The 21,145-nt window shown below is 47.1% G+C and overlaps 1 protein-coding gene across 1 annotated transcript in view; it reads right to left on the reverse strand.

Annotated features, from left to right (window-relative positions):
- The window catches only part of LOC144251287 (E3 ubiquitin-protein ligase RNF213-like), an 89,965-nt gene that overhangs the window by 23,567 nt on the left and 45,253 nt on the right, over positions 1-21,145 (reverse strand). The window contains exons 24-40 of the mRNA XM_077794324.1: positions 19,213-19,349; positions 18,564-18,659; positions 17,526-17,644; positions 16,679-16,798; positions 16,090-16,230; positions 15,555-15,692; positions 15,158-15,296; positions 13,554-13,745; positions 12,682-12,827; positions 11,405-11,559; positions 10,036-10,248; positions 9,582-9,763; positions 8,843-8,963; positions 2,597-2,697; positions 2,300-2,482; positions 1,442-1,611; positions 1,251-1,350 (exon numbers count right to left, since the gene is read on the reverse strand). Of these exons, the coding sequence (XP_077650450.1) occupies positions 1,251-1,350; positions 1,442-1,611; positions 2,300-2,482; positions 2,597-2,697; positions 8,843-8,963; positions 9,582-9,763; positions 10,036-10,248; positions 11,405-11,559; positions 12,682-12,827; positions 13,554-13,745; positions 15,158-15,296; positions 15,555-15,692; positions 16,090-16,230; positions 16,679-16,798; positions 17,526-17,644; positions 18,564-18,659; positions 19,213-19,349 (2,453 nt within the window). The remainder of the gene's footprint in view (positions 1-1,250; positions 1,351-1,441; positions 1,612-2,299; positions 2,483-2,596; positions 2,698-8,842; positions 8,964-9,581; positions 9,764-10,035; positions 10,249-11,404; positions 11,560-12,681; positions 12,828-13,553; positions 13,746-15,157; positions 15,297-15,554; positions 15,693-16,089; positions 16,231-16,678; positions 16,799-17,525; positions 17,645-18,563; positions 18,660-19,212; positions 19,350-21,145) is intronic.

The raw sequence follows: 21,145 nt of genomic DNA on the forward strand, positions 1-21,145 counted from the left end.
CACAGTGGAGAAGAATACCATAACTGTGGTTGCTATTTCCTTCATGCAGAAAAGCTTTGGCAATATTATTGCCAATATGGACACTTTGAACAGGCAAATTACTATCTCAGTATTATTTTTAAAAATTCAGAGTTCAGGAACCAACTCCCCACCAAAGGGTCCTTGCCAGCACTCTGAGAACTGAAGCTCAATGAATACAAGGATCAGCCAGAGGACACCATGCTTGGACATCACTGACTATCTAATTCGAGAAAACACAGAGTCCACATGTTGTGGAATCTGGACTTGGAGGACATTGAGGGTGAGGGAGACTCTGAATTACCACACCAAAAATCACACTCTGGGGTGGCCATGGAGCTAGGGTGAGAACAACCATTCCTGGGTTCTGCATGCATCACCACACCAAGGGTCCTTTCCCAGAACTCTGTATTTTCACTTCATACCCATGCCTTCAGCCTCTACCTCAGAGCAAAGCCTGTCCAAGGAAGGGGGTGTGACCCTTGGCCTTGGAAAGACCCACAGAGTACTCCTAGGCACATACCCACCCTGCTGAGTTGTTTATCTACAAATAACAGGAGAGATCTGCTATGCCAGGTGTCCCTGACTCAGTCAGGCTAGGTGAGGACCCATAGCAACCCCCTAGCAACCACCAATCAGCATGAGACAGGAAAAATACCTGGGATGCCAGATGACCCTTCTGGTAGTTTATGGTGGTTGATAACATGTTGGGAAACCATGTAGTTCAGCATGTACACTCCTTGTGGCTTAAATGAATCCATTCAAATGAATTCCCCTCTGGTACTAACCAATCACCCTTACCCCACTTGTTCCCACCAGTGAATGTGCTAATCAATGTTAAGAGTTGTTGTTTGATTTTCCCGCAGTGTGTGATGATTTGCTAAGAGATGCTATGATGTATGTGAAGTCCCTGTCTTCCCCAAAGAGTGTATAAAACTGCTGCAACCCCTGGGCTTGGGGCCTCTCAGTGCCACAAGTTGCTGTGTGCGCAGAGGACTGAGCTAGCTTGCAATAAACACCTCTTTGCTTCTTACATCGATCTTGGTCTCTGGTGGTCTTTTAGGGGTCCCGAATTCGAGCATAACAATATGCCCACAGAGACATGTCTAAACACACTGAAGAAACTTTCCCCAATTATGCATAAGGATATGTGTTGGCACAAAGACTAAGCACAACACAGGCCAGAGAAGCCAAGGCCTCAGAGAAGTGTGCCTTCAGGGAGCTGCTCCTACCTGTATTTCAGGAGCAGCTTCAGCACCACAGAGCGGACGACAGGAGTCTTATCCACAGCATCATCAAATGGTGAGAGAGACTTCGTGTGTTCCTGGTATCCTTAGCCAGAAAGAGAAAGGTGCTATTGCTCATATCATGGCACAAAACAGAGAGGAACTGAATCAAGATTTGAAAGAAAAAAGCAACTCACGTTGGGGAGCATCTCTCAAGAGCTCCTTCTGCACGAAGAGTAGAGACAGAAGCCCATCAATCACCTTCTTCTCAGGAGGGTTATTGTCTTTGAAGCACATGGTAGAAATCAGGTCCATGAAGAAACTGTTGCACATCTGCCGGAACTGGGCGTGTTTCCCAATGGCCACCCTAAGGAAACAGCGAAAACCCAGTCAGAAGACTCAGAGACCGTGTTCCCAAATCCCTGCAAGAAGAATGATTTGAGATTTGGACAGCATGTTGTTTTACATCAAGAGATTCAAATATCTACTTTTGTTGATTAGCTGGTCTTAAAAACTGCAGCAGCATCTACACACATCTCTTCCAGGAACACCTCAATCATTTTACCTGCCTAAGCTTGTCATAGATCCTCTCCATTGGGAGGAAACAGAAGAAAAAGCAACCACTGATGAAGCATGACCATTGTCTGAAGCCCACAGCTCCCCTTCCTGACCTCCCAGAGGCTGGGAGAGAGCTGGTGTGTGGCTCAATGGTAGAGGGTTTGCTTGCCTATGCAAAAGGCATGGGATTCACCCCTGCACCTGCCACCTATGCGAAAAGGAGGATGGAGAAGCTGTATCTAAGTTTCTTGGATCTCTTTCAAGGGCTTCATTTATTTCTGAATTTTGCAGTCTCAAAATCTTGTCAGGTGTGTGTGTGTTGGGGAGAGAGGAATTCAGAGACACCCATCATCTAAGAAGTGCCCAAGTCTTACTTCAGACAGTTCTCTGAAGCCAGGCTTTAATCACACAAAGGTTAATAGAAATTAAATTTCTGAATATTATATTTGGAAAAAAAGAGAAAAGAGGAAGACTTTTAAAGAAAAAGAGTGTTTTACCTGTGCTCTTGGGAAACTGTCACAGAGAAATTATCTGGCAGGTCAGTTAAACAGGAGGGGCAAATCATCTGCCCAGGGACAAGCCAGCTCTTGATGCACATCAGGCAGTACACATGGTCACAGGGCAGACACACAGGATCATGAGCGTCTCCCAGGCAGGTGGGGCACAGCTGCACTCCACACCTGGAATCCAAGCAGGTGATGGGGTTCAAGGCAGACACTGGTTTGGAGGTGCCAGTGCACCCCAGGGGCAGCACTCCCTCCTCCCAGTGCTCCCTCCTCCCAGACCCCTCTCACCTGGCCAGACTCTTGCTGGCTTGCTCCTTGCATTCACAGAGAGTGGTCATCACAGCCACAAAAGGCCTGTGGGTCTTGAGGTCAGAGTTTTCTTGAAGACACTGGAGGGGAAAGGCCTGTTGAGGGGTGGCACCCATCCAGGAGGGACAGGGATCAGCTGTGCCCTGGGGCAGCCCAAGGCCTGGGGAATTCTTAGCAGTTTCCCATCCTTTCAAATCCTTGTGGCCCCACTGCTTTTTGAAGAGAAGGACTGAATTCCCAATGTCATTTTCCATCTTCCTCCTCCTTTTCAGGTCTACCCCCTTTCCTCATCATGAGGTATTTCAAACTTTAAATGATGATAATGTAATGACCATTGTGTACACACCATTAAGCTCTAAGAAACTTGAGCATTTTTTGAATATTTGCTTTAGATCTTGTTTTCTTTATTTACTTAGAGAGAGGGTATTACTATGTTGTCCAAGCTGCTCTCAAATTCCTGAACTCAAGCAGTCCATTTGCCTCAGCCTCCCAAGGAGCTGGGACTATAGGGGTGTACCACCACCGCTGGCTAGATCATATTTTACAGGAACAACATATATACATCCAGTTGTGGCAACATGGGCAACCCTTTTTGGTCAAGTCCCCTCCCCACATTCCTAAGCTTCTCTGAGGACTTGTGTGCACCTGTGTAAACACCCTGCCATTGTCCTGCACCATTCTGCCCTCAGGCCTGGGAGGCCTCACTGCAGGCCCCTTCAGTGACTTCCAGGTAAACAGCTCAGCTGCTTTAACCACTGTATAGCAGTCCAAATGAATATTCTTCCAGATACCTGTTTCCAGTAACCAGTATTTAGTGTGTACTTGAGTTTTTGTGATTCTGAACAGTCCTGTACAAACAATCTAGCATATGTCTGCTTCAGTAAAAACAAAAGGTTGGGCTGGGAAGCATCTGGGTGGTACAACACTTTTCTGGCATGCGTGAGGCCCTGAGTTCCACCAGAGCACCATAGAAATGCACATCTCCAGCAATTCATGGAGAATTTATTTTTTCTCAAATTATTTTATTTTTAATTAATTTTTCTATGTATATATGACAGTGGAATGCATTACAATTCTTATTACACAAATAGAGGACAAGTTTTCATATCTCTCACTGTATATAAAGTATATTCACACCAATTCTTGTCTTTGTCCTTTGGACAATAATGTCCATCACATTCCACAATCATTTCTAATACCATACCTTCTCCCTTTCCCTTCCACCCCTCTGCCCTATCTAGAGTTAATCTATTCCTCCCACATTCCCCATCCCTACCTCACTATGAACCAGCCTTCTTATATCAGAGGAAACATTTGACATTTGATTTTTTGGGATTGGCTAACTTCACTTAGCATTATCTTCTCTAACTCCATCCATTTAGCTGCAAATGCCATGATTTTATTCTCTTTTATTGATGAGTAATATTCCATTGTGTATATATGCCACATTTTTTTTTATCCATTCATCTACTGAAGGGCATCTAGGTTGTTTCCACAGTTTAGCTATTGTGAATTGTGCTGCTATAAACATTGATATGGCTGTGTCCCTGTAATATGCTGTTTTTAAGTCGTTTGGATATAGACTGAGGAGAGGGATAGCTGGGTCAAATGGTAGTTCCATTCCCAATTTTCCAATAAATCTCCATACTGCTTTCCATAATGGCTGCACCAATTTGCAGCCCCACCAGCAGTGTATGAATGTACCTTTTTTCTTACATCATCGCCAACACTTATTGTTTGTATTTATAATAGCTGCCATTCTGACTGGAGTGAGATGAAATCTTAGAGTAGTTTTGGTTTGCATTTCTCTAATTGCTAATGATGATGAACATTTTCCATATATTTTTTGATTGATTGTATATCATCGTCTAAGAAGTGTCTAAGCAATTTTTAGCAGGAAGAGTGAAGCAGGTGGCATCATTATACCACAACTTAAACTATACTATAGAGCGACAGTAACAAAAAAAAAAAAAAAAAAAAAAAAAAAAAGAATGGTATCAGCACCAAAACAGACTGGTAGACCAATGGTACAGAATAGAGGAACAGAGACTAACCCACAAAATTACAATTATCTTATATTAGACAAAGGCACCAAAAACATGTGTTGGAGAAAAGATAGCCTCTTCAACAAATGGTTCTGGGAAAACTGGAAATCCATATGCAACAAAATGAAATTAAACTCGTATTTCTCACCATGCACAAAACTCAACCCCAAATGGATCAAGGACCTAGGAATGAAACCAGAGACCCTGTGTCTAACAGAAGAAAAAGTAGGCCCTAATCTGCATCATGTGGAATTAGGCCCCAACTTCCTTAATAAGATTCCTTTGGTGCAAGAATTAAAATCAAGAATCAATAAATGGGATGGAGTCAAACTAAAAAGTTTCTTCTCAGCAAATGAAACAATCTGTGCGGTGAATAGAGAGCCTACATCTTGGGAACAAATCTTTACCACTCACACATCATTAATCTCTAGGGTATATAAAGAACTCAAAAAGCTAAGCACCAAAAAGACAAGCAACCCAATCAATAAATGGGCCAAGGACCTGAACAGGATAGTGAATTTAGTGATTTAATGCTGTTTCTGAAAGTTTGTAGTCAGGCATAAATGTTAGTACAGATGTTAGCACAAATGTCCACTCTGCATTATACAAGTAAGGACAGTTCCCTATTTCTACTTTGCCTAGGGCATTTTTTTCTAAATCATAAATTTTTGTCAAATGTTCTCTCTACCTTTTGAAATTATCATTTAGAGTTTATTTTTTCATTTATATAACTGATGACATTTGTAGATATTTTTTGAGCCATCCTTGAATTCCCAGGGTTGATAATACTTGGAAATGATGTGTGTTTAATATCCTGATAAATTTGATTCGTTAATTAACAACCCACTCAGCAAAGGGCAAAGGACTTAGACATTTCTCCAAAGATGCATACATACCTGAGAAGAACATGAAAAAATGTTCAGCATCATTAATTATCATGGCAATGCACATCAAAACTCTCTGAGCTGGGCACAGTAGTATATACCTAGTGAGGTCAGAGGCTGAGGCAGAAGGATCACATATTTAAGGTTAGCCTTAGCAACTAAGCCAGATTCTGTCCTAAAGTAAAACAATAGGCTGAGATGTAGTTTAGTGGTGGAGCATCCCTAGCTAGAGAGAAATGTAATAAATTGACACAGTAAGTCCCCTTCTAGGTACACATCCAAAAGAAGTAAAAGCAGGCCTCAAATAAGTTCACAGCAATCACAACAGCCAGAAGGTGGAAACAGCCTGAGTGCCCATTAACAGATGAGTGGACAGATTCAGTGTCCACCCATACAGTGGCATTCATTATCCAGCCCTAAGAAGGTTGAATGCTGAAACATGCCACCATACAGATGAACCTTGAAAACATCATGCTAGGTGACACAAACCAGAAACCAAAGACAAATGCTGAACAACTCCACTTATGTGAGTTACCTGTGGTAATCAGAGTGACAGATAGAAAGTAGATCAGGGATCTACATGGCTGGGGAGTCCATGTGTGTGTGGAGGGAGGTAAGGACACTCTGGAGCATGATCTGGTGGCAGCGCAACACCCTGTGCTTGATGTCTCTGACTATATGTTTAAAAGTGTTTACATGGTGCATTCTGTGTATATTTTAGCACACTTAAAAAAAAGCAGCAGTGGCCCAGTGGTGGGGTGCTGGTTGGGGAGACTAATGTTAGGGCAGAAGGGAAACCCAGTTTCCTGAAACTTGTGGAAAAATATGCATTACAGACATGAGCCATGAGAATTGATCTCCCTTGCATCTTTCTCTGCAGACTACCTACCCACCTAAGACCTAACTCTGTCTGCCATGTCTAACCCTCCTGTCAGAGCTGATGGACAAGACTCGAATACCCATCATGTGCTGGCTACTTTCAGCTTTTACCAATATCCAGGGGTGTAGGAGTCAGCTCTGAAGTGGCAGTCTGCAGGAGGTAAGACTCAGGCCCCAGACATCCCCCACAGTTTCACTTAAACTTCTAACCATAGGAGGAGAACAGCAAACATCAATCCAGGGCAGCACCCTTTCCAGGCTCAGGTAGCCAATGAATGGAGCTGTAGGGATTCCCTGTAGCTGGAGGAAATACACAGAGCACAGACCAGTGTACAACACAGGCTTCAAGCTCGGGAACTAACTGGGTAGCATCTGTGGCTATGGTTAGTTGCACAGGGATCTGATTAGAAGGAAATGAACCAGAAACCTGTGAAGTTTTTGAGGTCATTACATTGGGGAAAAAGTCTCCCATGAACAGGTGCATGCCAGCTCTCAGGGCCAGAAAACCCATCTCTCAGCTAGCAGGCTACCTGACCACCAGAGACCACACTGGACCTGGCTGAGTACCCAGTGCATCCCCAGGGTTTGAGGGTCCTGGATGGTACAGGAAAGACTTGGAGAGAGCTGTGTCCAGGCCATGTGGGAAGGTGGTCCAGGATGCCTGTGGCCATAGGGCAGATACATGCTCCTTCTCACCATTTTTTCTCTACTTTTCCTTTAAGAACCTCCACAATAGTGGTCCAGTTCATACTTTGAACATAGCTTTGCTGCTCTAAAGTATACCTGTTTTTCTCTCCTCCCTGATCTACCTAATATCTCCTTCCTAATCCTGGAAAACAGAATTCCTTTGAATAGCCTCTTTAAAAACTCTCTGTTCCCCCTGATAGAGGAATCACAGCCTCTGGGACAGGAGTCCCTTGTGTTTCTCCTTTGCTAGCCAGGCAATAAAATTTCTTTTTCCTTTTTCTCAAAACAACAACAAAAAGCCAAAAAAAAATATTTAAAAAACCCTCTAAGTTACATGGCACATAAGCATACTCTGAGAAAGGTTTCCCATCTTCTTTCACCTAGATGAGGCCAAGGGACTTAGTTTAGGGCAATGAAATATGAGCTGTACTGTGTGTGTGTGTGTGTGTGTGTGTGTGTGTGTGTGTGTGTGTGTCCTGGGCTGTGTTCTTTTTTAAAAATTTTTGGTACTGGGAATTAAACTCAGGGGCACTTAACTACTAAACCTCATCCCCAGCCCTATTTTGTATTTTATTAAGAGACAGTCTTACTGAGTTGCTCAGTGCCTTGCTGTTGCTAAGGCTGATTTTGTATTCACAATCCTCCTGCCTCAGCCTCCCGGGCTGCTAGGGTTACAGGCAGGTGCTTCCATGCCCAGCCTGGGCTGTGTTCTTAAAGGCACTGTGTGCAGGGGCTGGGGTGTGGCTCAGTGGCAGGATTCCAGCCTAGCATATGTGAGGCCCTGGTTCCATCCCTGGCACTGCCACTCCCTTCTTTTGCTCCCCAGGCTATGACAGCAGGAATAGACTTTGAAGACAAGTAGCTGGAAGGTAGCTGCTGAGGAGGACAGAAGAGTAAGCGAGAAGCAGTGTGGGCCCCTGGCACCTTAGGAGTGTTAGCAAGCTCTGGCCCTTATAGGCCATCCTGCACAAGTCCTGTGACATTCTGATTAAGTCTGAATACGCTGGCACCTGGCATCTATGCCAATCTCCTTCTGGTGCACCTACCTGCATTTCAAAGACTGCACACCTAAGTGGTCTTTCTCAGACACCCTGACAGTGGGTACACTGGAGGCCAATGGCTGTACACCCACAGGATGTGCTCATGAGCTAGTTACCATAGCCCAAGGTCACAGGGTGACACAGGTAGGAACCGTGTTGTGCTGAGTGGCTGTTTTTGGTGGAAAGCCACAGAGATGGTGGCTTTCTCTGAGGGGTACTGGTTGCGACATCATCAGCTTTATCTGGTGTTGGGGGCAGAGGCTCAATGGTTTCCTGTTCCCATGGTCCCATGGACATCATGTATTTTGAAGTCCCACCTCCAGTGGCATTCTCCTGCATTGCTATCATCCTGCTGAGGATGGTGGTGAATTTGCCCCTAAGGGCTAGGCTGCTGGCCTGCTCTAGGTCATCCTAGAGGTGGGTAGAACCTAACCATTCAGCTCTTGCAAAGCATCCACAAGCAAGTTCCCTGAAGAAGTCCAATTCTGTACAATCATTCCTAAGTGACATGCCCCAACTCGGCAATCAGGGAGGGCAAACTCTTGAACAACTGAGCTTATCCATGCAATGGCTGGCTGAGGAGCCACATTCCCCTGTGCGACTGGGTGAGAGCCCAGCATTGACCTGCAGATGAGGGCAGAGTGGGCTCCCAAACTCTGCATTTGACCAAGAGAAGTGCCCAGTGCTCACCTTGTCTAGTGAAAAGACGTACTTGGTCACCAGCTGACACAGCTCAGGAATCTGGCTCTCAGTCCCCAGGAGCACGTGCTCCACAAAGAGTGCAATGGGGAAAACACGATTCCACTGGGTTCTGTCAAAAGAGGGTGTTACACACTCAGCTCTAACAGAGGACTCTGAGACAGGAGGAGGGGACGAGAGGGCGGATGTAAGGCAGCATGGGAAGGTGAGCTGACAGGAGGGGTTATCCACCAGCCCTGCCCTCAGCACTCCCCCAGTGCTCTGTGCAGGCAGGACTTGGAGTCTCACTTTGCTACCTCAGCATGCACTGCCACTGTGCCTACTCTCTGACAATCCTGCATACAGTAAATCCCTCTTGACTCTCACAGCCCAGCATGGATTGGGACTCTCCCCAACACTGAAGGCCTGCCCCTCTGCTTGCCCTGCCCAACCTTGTCCTTTCTGATGGCTCCCTGCCACCACAGTGGTTCTCAAGGTGCAGCTTAATAACCTGCCTGCCTTTCTGTGGCTCTGGGGCACCATGGCCTCACTGCATGTGGTTTTCCTCTTTTTCCAGCGTCTAACGAGATGCCTGGCACTTGACAGGGTTCATCGAGGGCAGACTGAGTGCACAAAGAGCCCCTCCCATGGCAGGAGCACCTGCTCTCCCTGCTGCCAGGTGTTCCAGGACCTGGAGTCCACTGGTGAGCACAGGCTGAGCATGCCAGGGAGAGCCGACTCTGGATCTCACCTGACCTCTGCAGTGACAGCTCTGGCTGTGCTCCCACTGCCTCGAAAGTACCCATCAGAGCAGACGAGCTCCAGCGGTATGGACAGCTTCTTCACCAGCTGCAGCCAGGCCTGGGGACTTGGCTTCAAGATGTCTCTTGTCAGCATTTCAGCACAGGCCATTGCAGCAAATGCATCCAGTGTCTGGGAAGAGGAGAACAGTCACATGACCCCATAGGGCCCCTGCCCTTCCACCCACCCTCTTCTTTGGCTGAGGCTTCCTTAGGCCAGAGGTCCCAGCAGAGGCAGTGTATCCTTGTATTCCAGGCTCTTAACCTGCTCCTTTGGGTCTCGGGATACAGGAAGCACAGCTGTTCCCAAAACCTCTGGGCTATGCTGATTCACACACCCCTAAAGGGTTTCTCCTTCTGCTCCCAGGGACAGGCCAAGGGCCTGAGCCTCCCGAAGGGTTGTACCATCTCACTGCCAGCCATGTCGTGCTTTTGTGCAGCTTCAGTGAGGCTCTGCAGAACCTGTGGGTGGATGGTCAAGATTCTGGAGAAGTTGTGCAGCCGGGTCCTGAAATGCTGATAGGCCAGGTGCACCCACGGCAGGCAGAGCCCATCCACAGGACTCCCTGAGGCTGCTTGCAGCTCACAGACACAGGACCACAGGGCCATCTGCAGAAACTGGGGTTTTCAAGGGTTTTCAGTATGTATTTTTGAATCATAAAGAGATGTTTTCCTGTAGGAATTCAGAATTATTCAAAAACCACAAAAAAAAAAATAAAATTACAAACCAGACTTCCTATTTCCTGACTGCTTTTTAGTAGAGTCTCTAGCCATTTTCCTAACTGTTCCTTTCCTCAGAATCATCCTCAAATCAGAATCACTGTGTTCCTGATTTTTTCCACTCAAGATTAGGTTATAAGAATTCCTCTACCACTCATTATCTGTGAAAATATTGTTTTCAATGGTTGCAAACAACTATTTTAAAATGGTCCTACTTTAATTTGTCCCTCCTTCATTTATTTGAACACTTAAATTGTTTTTAATTCTTTGTGATCAGAAACAAAGCTGGAAAGCCTTGCTGTGAGCACTGTCCAACCACCCTGCCATGTGACCACTGCTCAGTACCTGCCCAGGAAGCCTGTGAGCCTGCCCTTCTTTTTGAAAACTCAGTTTTTCCAGATGAGCAGGTACAACTGGCATCTGGAGACTGTTTATCTTCTTTTGACTGCCTGGTGGGGCTGAGCATGTGAGCAAAGCTTTCTAGATTCCTGCACAATTATGCCCTGTGTAGCTGGCTTATAAATTATACCCATTTTTGAAATCAGGATAATTCTGCTCATTCCCCAAAAGATCTCGCTAACCTTCCCTCATGCTGGCTAGAGTATATTCTTCAATGTTCTTTAAGTTTCCATCTTGGGCTGGGCTTCTACTCTGCAGTCAGCACTTGCCTAGCATGCCTGAGGCTCTTGATTTTCTCCCCAGCTCCAGAAACAAAAAAGTATCAACTTTCCCATTGAATTTCACTTATTATTCTTACCGTAAGACATCAGTTACCTATTTATCTTAAATTTGACTCAACAATTTCAAGAGGGTGCTACAAGGAACCTGGAGAGCTTCTCAAGGTACTAGAACATCCCATTCCAGGAGGCCTTGGGGAGTGATGAGGACTGGCCCTGTGTTCTGAGCACCTTGGGGGACATTCTCAGCCTAGCATCCTGTGGGGCTTCATTTTGTTCCCCCACATGGCAGCACCAGCTCTCAGAAGTTGAGTTCCTGTGTTTGTCCCCAGTCTATACCATGCAATTTTCACACTTGACCTTGAGTGGATACCTACCTTCATCTCCTCCCAGGTGGACACTTTCATGGTTAAGAGCAGGAAGTCTCTCAAGTAGCACTGAACCAGCTCCTGCTGGTGATCTCCAGGGAGCTTGGCAAGAAACACGCCCAGGGGAGTCTGCTGGAAGATTTCCACTAACTTCTCTGACCGTCCTGCAGGGAGGAAGCCAGAGCGGCTTGAGACAAGTGAAGCCACAGCTGAGAGAAACTTGCTCCCCAGTAAGGAGCCACAGGCTAGTGTAGCACCCTGGGGCATTTCAAAGACAAAGTTCCATTATGGGAATAGAGTATGGTGGATGTGTAGCCTAGGTGACATAGAAAGGAAGGCAGGATCAACATTCAATTTAGGTCACAAAATCCACACTAACTCCAACAGGAAAAAACATATGAGGTAGCCTGAGTTTTGTGCTGCAAGTCTGTTCAGTGTAATGGGCCCAAGTAAGTTCCCAGGGAATCACGACTGAGTGGGCTTCTTTTTAGGGCTGGGGTCAGAGACTACACCAATCAGACAGATTTGCCTTCCAGCAGATGGGGAGTTGGCTACCTACTTCACACTCAGCTGGACAAGCAGGTCCAGGCAGGGCATTCCCCCAGGGGAAGAAACACTCTCTCAGCAGGAGACCAACTACTTCACTTTGGTTTAGGACAAGTGGCAGAATGCAAGCCCAGGAAAGCAAGTTCACATTGAGCATACTGGTTCTCTAAGTACATGTTGAAAAGATGATTTCACATGTATCTGAAAAGTGACTTTTCAAAAAACATAGCACTGCCACTGGCTTTTCTGAATTGACTATGGCCAAACTCAGCCCCCAGCTATGACTCAGGAGGAAACAATGGCTCAGCATGGGGAAAAGGGCCATGTTCCTTTCATTGCTAGCATTTGCTGAGAAAGCTTAAAGGGGCTGTTTCCTGGGTCTAAGCCTCAGAACAGGAATGGTCAACTTGCAGCAGGAAGTAAGCTTCATCCCTGCTGGAACATGCTCTAGTTCACCAGACTGCCAGCCAGTGAGCCACTAGAAATCACCTCACAGGCTCCCTTCACGGCATGACTTAAAGGCTTCTGATCTCCTGGAGACTCTCATTTCTTCAGCAAACATTTCAAAATGAAAGTAAGACATGAACTTGAGTCTATTCCACATGCAAAGTTTGAGAACTACAAGTCCCAGAATTTACCAGGTGCTAGCTGCTGTCTTCCCGCTGATGGTCAGGCAGTGTCTTTGTGGGTAAAGGCTGCTTCACCAGGGCTGCATCGGGCCCATCTTGAGTAGGACTCACCTTTTGCATCTGTGATGTACTGGGCCTGGACCCAGAGGTCTTCCAGATAGTCCCTGATTCTCCAGCTGAAGGGGACACTGTTGAAAGCACCCTCAGGAAGGCTCATATGGTTCTGTACCACGATAAAGGATATCTCACTCTTGGATCTGCAGTGAGGTGAGGTTAGTGAGAATCAGTTCCTGAGATGGTGCTCCAAACACCAGAGGACATGTGCCACAATTCTCAGAAGGTGCTGTGGGTCAGGGGTGAGGGGGTAGCTGTGCGGTAGAGTGCTTCCCTGGCAAGTGTGAGGCCTCAGGTTCCATCCCCCACACCATCAAAACAAGACAAGGTGCTGAGGCTGCATAGACAGCTGCTGTCTGCCTTCCTGGCCAGGGCTCCCAGTGCACAGAAACTGGAGGGCTACCTCATAACCCTTGTTTACAGGCAGAATGAAAGCAGGCCACCTGTGCAGGGCCTAGAAAGGGCCCAAAGCTTCAGGCAGGACCAAGTCTCCAGTGCCTGTGCCTGCCCCTCTCCTGCATCTTATTGGCCTACATTCCAGAACTGAAGTCCCTGTAATCTGAACAGAAAACTTGGGGAGGTTCCCTGACAGAACAGGGGAACAGCATAAGGGAACATAAGCATGAATAAGGACATAGTCTCTCCAAAGGGCAATGTCCCCACTGCACACAGAATCCAGCCTGGCTTTCTGAACTATCACAGATGCCCTCAGAGAAGAAAATGAGGAAAAAGGAAATGGAACAAAGACCTGCCAGGATGCCATGACCGCTAGGCTATAGAAGAAGCTGGAGAAACATTCCTTGGAAAGCAGAGCCTACATTCTCAAGCCCAGGAGAGCTACTGAGGGTGCTGTGAGGATTTTCATTCACCTTATGTTATTCATCATAAGCGGAATGTTCAGCAACTTAGTGTTACTAAAAATGAACATCCACAGGTCCCGGGCCCAGGCTGGTGAGTCTGGTCTGATCAGAAGCTCGAGGTTGCCATCTCTGTCGATGAGGGAGATCATGCTGGCCAGCAGAGGAGTGACTACGCTTTGGACCCGCTTCCAAAGGGTATGCCTGCAGCAGGGGTGGGACAGAGGACAGGGGACAATGGCTCAGCACCACAGTCAGTACTATGATCTTGATGCCTCCTTCCTCTGTGTCAACAAGCCTTCTAGCCTACAAGCCAGGGCCACAAATTGAAGTTTTCATCACTTTTAAGTGTAAGAGACTCACAAATGTGATTGTCTTAGATTAGAAGCAGGACTGGATGGAACTTAATTCTACATCTAGTAACAGCAACTAGTGCCTTGAAAAGATGAAGAAATATTTGCTGTTTTTGTATATAATGTTTTTTTAGAACAAGCCAACTAGGTTCTATACACAAATCAAATAATAATGAACTTCACTAAATAAATAAACTTTGCAAGAAAAAAAAATCAGCTGTGGATACCATATAATAAAGATGAAGAGATGAACGTAAATTTGATCTAGATGAAGTTAAGTAAGAAAACATGTTCATCTAGAATTCAGCTTTCATTGTGAGTGTTTCTGTAAATAACCCTGAGTACTTTAGAGTGACAGCGCTTAATTGGTTGAATTAACTACATCTCACTTTCATGTTGCAAAGATGTTTTTTACATAATAACAAAAATTCTATAATTTCTTATGGTAAAGGACAAGAATTACTAGGTAATTGTGTTGGAAAATAAAGTAAGGCCTTTTGTATGAATTTTTTTTCCTGACTATATAGTACACAGGATTCTAGAGAGAACTTAAAAACATCTACTGAGAAAACAAACATCCCACTAGTCAAGGACATCACTTGACTTAAGACCCCAAACTAGAACATGCACAGAGGATGGGGAAGGGGTGGTCGTGAAAGAGGTTCTGGGCTGGAGGAGCTGAGAGCCCTGGGAAGTGCTCTCGGAGTAATGCAGTCACCTCAAAGGGGTTCCAAGAGACCAAATTTAAACAACTTGAGAATCAAAAAGAATATTAAGACAAGGCTACTTAACACAGTTAACTAAAAAGCAGAGGACTTCTGGTGTAAAGGACTTCAAGGAGGCTGGCTGTCTAGCCCCAAGGATATGTGATGTTAAGTCCCAGACACACAGTGTTAGTGAAGAGTCATAACATCCAGCAGGATCCTAAGGCTCTGCTAGCCCCAGAAATGTGCACTGAGGGTGCAGTGCAAGCAGGTCCAGTTGTTCCTGGGTGTTGCTTGTGACCATGGGGAAAAAACTGGTCCCGAGTACTGTGGAGACCATGGGGTAGTGAAAAGGGAGGCTGGCAAACCCAGCAAGGACAGAGCAACAATGGCAGAGGGGCAATGGGAACATGGCTTGGACATGTGCTAGGAAAGGAAGACCATCCAGGGAGCAAAAACATAGTTCTGCCCTCCTCAGAGGTAGAGAAAGAAACACCTGGTGTGCTCCTTCCCCTGGGACAGTATAGCAGGTCCCTGCGCTGCCTGCTGCTCACAGTACCTGAAAGTGCCGGCCTCCTGGAGCGCATCCTGGTTCGCAGCCTCTCGCCCCACCCACTCCTTCAGACTGCAGAGCTGGTTCTCTTCTTGCTTCTTTAGAAGGACTGAGAGGCGCATCTTGGATATCCGCAAGAACGCGGCTGTGAAAAGGCAGAAGGGACATAATTTGGTCCACCTGTGAGCACCAAGTTGGAGACTCCACTGTGCTGCTTGACCAGTTCCCCCACAGAGGGAAGCCACAGGTCCTCTGGCCAGGCCAACTCTAGAGAAGAATTCTAGAGATGTCCTTAGATTCCCACTATGCCAGCTGCCTCTGCCAAGCCACAGAAACCCAGAAGGGCAGCTCGCCACACTCAGCCACCTGATTCCCTGATGAGAAGCAAGGACATGACTCATACCACTGCACACACTGTCCCCATTCAAGAGGCTGAGGAGGATGGTGACTCTCCTCATGTTGCGTGTGCTGCTCTCCTGGTCCCTGAGCATCCCCACGGCACTTTGCACACAGCTCCTCAGCAGTCTGGTGGTGTCCAGGACTTGTGCCTGCCAAGGGAGACAGCACGTCATCTGCTGCTGTCATGTCCAGGGTGGGTGAAAGCTACGCTACCCACACAAGAAGGTGGCCTCGTGTCCATGTGCCCAAAGCATCAGTGGCCAGTCTCCATGGTGAAGCTGACCTACAGACCTCTCCCAGCTGATCCCTGTGTGCTGCCCAACCACCCTGAGGACCACTGGCAAGGTTGTGGCTGACATCAGGGATTTGGTCAGTGGTTGGGGGACAGGGCAGAGCTAACTAGGAGTCTTCATAAAGAAGGGAATGACAGATCTTGTCCTGGTAAGTCCCTCATACTTCCAGCATAAAGAGAAGGCAGGGCTCAGCCTGACCCTGGCACAGCTGCCTGGGCTCCTCCAGCTCAGCCACCTGCAGCCAACAGGGGAACAGAGAACTCACATCACCGCCCCTCAGGTCCACGGCCTCCCATTCCATCTCCTCAGGACCTTCCTCTTCCATTTCCATTTCTGCCACCTCCCCTGTCATGCTAGTCTCTGCCTCCATCGCCTCCTCCTGGTTGCCTTTTGATGCAAGCAAAGGGAACACAATCAAGTCACTACTTGGAGAAGGAAAAGGATGGGGTGGCACCAAGTCTGTGCCTAGGCTGAGAGCTTCACCAAGGTTTCCTGTCCCAAGCTTCAGTGGTAGCCCCAGTCATGGGGCATTTGTCACCCAGTTTAGCACAAAATCTACTGTTCAGGTGTCCCAGAGCCTGGGGCACATGACCCACAGCACACCAGTTGATACACTGGGTGTTGCTCCTTGGCCTTCCCATGGCCCTGGTGATCTTGACCATGAGCCAGGCAGTTCAGTGTCACATCCTGAGTTCCGGCTGAGGCCAGGTGCCGAGACTCAAAGGTAACTCAAGTGTGGCAACCCTGACTCCAGCCCCACAGGAAGCTGTCTAACTTGACACCTTCCATCTGCCTCTCTGCACCCACTTTCCCAGACTGAAACCTTGCAACTCACGCTCAGGGCTGTCTCCTGGCATGAACAGCTGGCTGATGGTAACACTCTGCAGCTTAGTCACATCAGAGGACATGACTGGGAACCTCCGGAGGTCATCGATGTGCACAGACCGCCATAGCCCTGTGAAGAACAAAGCTACCACATCTTCTCAAGTCTTTTCACTTTCTTCTTGCAGCCATGAGCAGGGACACACCTGTGTCCAGATGTTTAATCACACTACTGACAGAGGAATGATCAGTACCTCAAAGTCTATGTCCCTGAACACACCAAAACCCATCAGTTCCACTACATCATATCAGCATGCTCACCATCAACCTGTGTGTTGAGACTGATTAACTGGTGTGCAAAGGCTACCTGGATCCTGTCTATGGTTCTTTACATGCATCTTAGCATACATACTGTCACTTAGTTAGAAAGTGCTTCAAGATACTGACAGGTTGTCTTTCCATCTGTGAAATTATTAAACTTATTTCCCTCTTCTCAGAATACCAGTTGTCTTACATAATCCAGTTTGTGATCATTCCACAGAAAAAAAGTTGGGCTGATTTGAAGGCAAATCAAGGAGTCAGGCACAAGGAGTCAGCACTAGGGCTGGTTGCAAGGAGAAGATCTCTGAGTCATTTGTACAATGAAAAGTTGGAGCAGGAGCTTATCCTGTGCACGCCTGAGATAGCCCAGGCCATGCTGACAGAGCAGCAGCAAGTCCCAGGGCGATGGCTGTGAACAGTGAGCCAAAGAAGCCCAGAGACAGCTGGAGTTGGTGTCTGACTTAGACATGCAGGCAGCATGGGACCCCTGAGAATCAACCCAGACATACTTAAAGACAGTCACTTATCTTTGGCCCTACCTCCATGAAATCCCACATAGGATGCTCTGCTCCCCATCCGGGACAGTTTTGTGATGAAATAGACAAAGATGCAGCCCTGAGTTCCTTGTATTTTGTTGATTTCATTGATAGCAGAGTATCTATTTAGAAAACAAAAATCAAAACAAAGCAAACAATTGAGCAAGAGCCAAGGTGTGAGATGGCTGCTGGGTGTCCCTGGAGCTGTCAGGGGCTTTACCACATTCCACACAATGCCAGGGTCCACCACATCTCTTGTGAGAGGAGGATGGCTTCTTCTTGGTGGGGTCACTTTCTACCTCTCACTGCTGATCAGAACTCCCACTCGGCATGTCTCAGGGCCCTCACATGCCAGAGGGTGGGGCTTGTTGGCCTTCCCATTTTGAGAGAGTACAGTGAGGTACAGTGCCCCTTGCACCCCTTGCACCCCCAGTGGCGTCAGACCACCTCCTAGCAGGATCTGGCTAGCCTTAACTTTGTACTAGGCTCCCAGTACTTTAAAGGGGCAGAAGTCACTCTTACATTACATGAGTAATAGAACACAGCAATTATGAAAGCAACAGATTTATAGTCATCATAAAAAATGTCCAATAAATATTAATTTATTTACATAGTTTTACTGCCCTTAAACTTATGATAAGTACTTTTTTTTTCTTTTTATGCAGTGCTGCGGATTAAACCCAGGGCCTCAGACATGCTAGGTAAGTGCTGTACCACAAGGCTACATCCCAGACTAAACTTTAATCCTAATTGTGTGATTAAAAATTAAAATGACCAAAAAATGACTGCAAACATAGCTTTAACACATTCTTCTACACACTACAAATATTCCATTATTGACACTTCTTGCATTTCACCAATTCTGTGCCATTACTGGCCTTTTCCTTCATCCTTTCCTCTCTAGCTTCCCTAGCCCATGTCAGGAGCTGGGAGGGAGAGTCATTCTTATTTTCACACTGCTTTCAGGAAATAAATTCTTCAGGAGGTCCTGGGTAGATTTTGGCTTCCTGTGTTTCCTGAGAAAAAATACTAAGAACATACTTAGCTGATGCAATGAGCTGAGTACTGTGAGCGCCATCATCAAAATCCAACTGGACAATGAGGATTTTACGTCTGGCTGTCTTCATTAAGCTGCTTCTGAAAGAAAAATTGAATCACCCAAGTGAATCCTCTGTCCTAAAACACAGGCAGCCATGGCTCCGTAGGCTGAGGCACAAGGGTCACAAGTTCCAGGCTAGCCTCAGCAACTCATCAAGACCCTGTCTGCAAATTAATAATAATAATAATAAAAGGGCTGGAGATGTGGCTCAGTGGTAGAGCAGCCATGAGTTCAGTTCCTAGCATAAGTGAAACAAAACAAAACATAAACATGGATCACAACACTCCACAAAGTGAAGGGAAACACAGGCCATGCAGAATAATCCAGCATCCAGTAGGGTCTCCTTCCACAAGGTGAAGAGGCAATCCACTGGAGAAGGAAAGGGCTACACAAATATCAAGAGACAGATGACACAGCTGTGGAGAAGGCCACTTATGACAGGGGCTGGAAGGGCATACCATGAGGCTGAGCAATGACCTTCTCACAGTGTCCAGTGCTCAGAGTTCCTTTCGAGTGGCTACCATGCCCCAGTATGGGATACCATATACCTAGGATGGGGGCTGAGGGTGATGGGCAGGCAGGACACCTCACCGGACTTCCTTGAGGAATGAGTACTCAGTGTCGAACTGCTGCAGTGACAGGATCATGGGCTTCGGGGCCAAGCCCTTCACTTCCTCCCCTAGGGCCTCGCAATCACGGCTCGTCAGCAGTCTGGAGAAGGTGGTGACCTGCAATGTGGGTGCGCAAGCCATCAGCCAGAATTCAAGCGGGGGCACAGAATGGTGGGTTAGAACCCAGGACCAGGGGGCACTGGGACAAAAAGAAGCCCGACCCCGAGCAGGTTTTACATACAAGGAATGGCTGAGGCAAGCAGAACCTCCAGGGTCAACAGATGACAGAGAGAAGACTTGCCCCGGCCAGAAGATGCCTTGGATGCCTTCTGAGAAGCCAATGTCTCTTTTCCTATTTTGGTCCCTACCTGAGAGCCTCCTGATCCTTTAGGGCTCAGCACAATGCCATTTCTTCTTGTAATCTGGCTTCCTGCTATCAGATGGAGTTAGCCACTGGCAACTCTTCCTCCCTCAGTAGTTCCCAAGTCTCTGCCATGGACCACATCCCATGCTGCAAACCCAGATGTTCCTAGGCCTGTACGACCTCAGCTCTCCAGACCCCTTCTATTTTTTTTTTTTTTTAGTACCAGAGATGAGATGTAGGGGTGTTTAACCACTGAACAACAACCCCAGCCCTTTTTTAAAATTTATTAATGTTTTAGTTGTTAATGGACCTTTATTTTTTATTTATTTTTATGTGGTGCTGAGGGTCGAACCCAGAGTCTCACACATGCTAGCATTCTACCACTGTGCTACAAGCCAACCCCTTTAGCCCTTTTAATTTTCATTTTGAGACAGAGTCCCACTAAGTAATTTAGGGCCTCCATAAGTTGCTGAGGCTGGCTGGCTTTGAACTTCCCATCCTCCTGCCACAGCCTCCCAAGCCACTGGGATTATAGGCCTCTCCACAGCCTGCAGCACCACAGAGGCACAGGCATCGGAGTGGTAGCTATTGCACTCAGTTCCAGACCCCTTCTCTGGGCCTGTCCTTATGAATAGGCTTCAGGTTCCCACATCCAACCATAGAGCAGACATCCAAACGTATCCCAAACGGATGTCACCACCACTAGCTGCCAAACCCACTGCTATTCCTGAATTCTCCATGGTGATTGCACAAAGCTGCAGTGAGCTCAGGAAGGGTGTCTTCCACCTCCTTCCTCCCCTTACTGCCTGCTAACTTTCTGCAGTTTGCACCATGCCAGCAGCCTCCTGACAGCTCTATCCTCTCAATGTCAGTCTCTTGCTCCACTGTATTCCCATCACTGGGGCAGTGGGGTATGTCCACATACATATTGCTTCATAGCTCCTCTCTGTGCAGGCAAGACAAAGCTCAAGGCTGCTGACAAGGCCCTCCACATGTCTCTCCACCTATTCCATCCCTGTGAGACCCAGCACTCAAAGCTTGAACTTTACCGTCTGTCAGTGATCTCCTCCAGGTCTCTTGCACAGATGCAGATTCAGACTCAACACCTGTGTCCCACAGAGGCCTCTGCCTCTGACACTGTCCCAGCCAGCCCTCTCTTTCAGTGCAAAAAGCCTCTCTTAAGGAGAACCACCTAAGATCCATGTCCCTACCTGGAGTGCACCTTTCACCTATGACACACACTAAGGGCACCTGCATGGGAGACATTCTCATCCATTACTCTTACTCTGTCAAAGGATGGGAAGCAGACCAATTCACTTACATCCCAGGTGGACCCAGCACTCTGGGACCTGAATGTTGTGCCCAATGCTGCTCTCAGAGCAGAGCTCTACTCACAGTCAAAAAGAGGCCTCACTGAACTTGTCCTCCTTGTGCCTGTATGAAACACACCCGTTTCCTAGACTGCACACTATCTTGAAGAGAGTCAAAACCTCTGGGCCCCAGGGACCAGGGCTCTTGGGTGAAAGAGGAAAGGGAAAGTCTGTGGGGC

Source organism: Urocitellus parryii, assembly GCF_045843805.1.
Source record: "Urocitellus parryii isolate mUroPar1 chromosome 13 unlocalized genomic scaffold, mUroPar1.hap1 SUPER_13_unloc_1, whole genome shotgun sequence".
NCBI classification, from domain to species: Eukaryota; Metazoa; Chordata; class Mammalia; order Rodentia; family Sciuridae; genus Urocitellus; species Urocitellus parryii.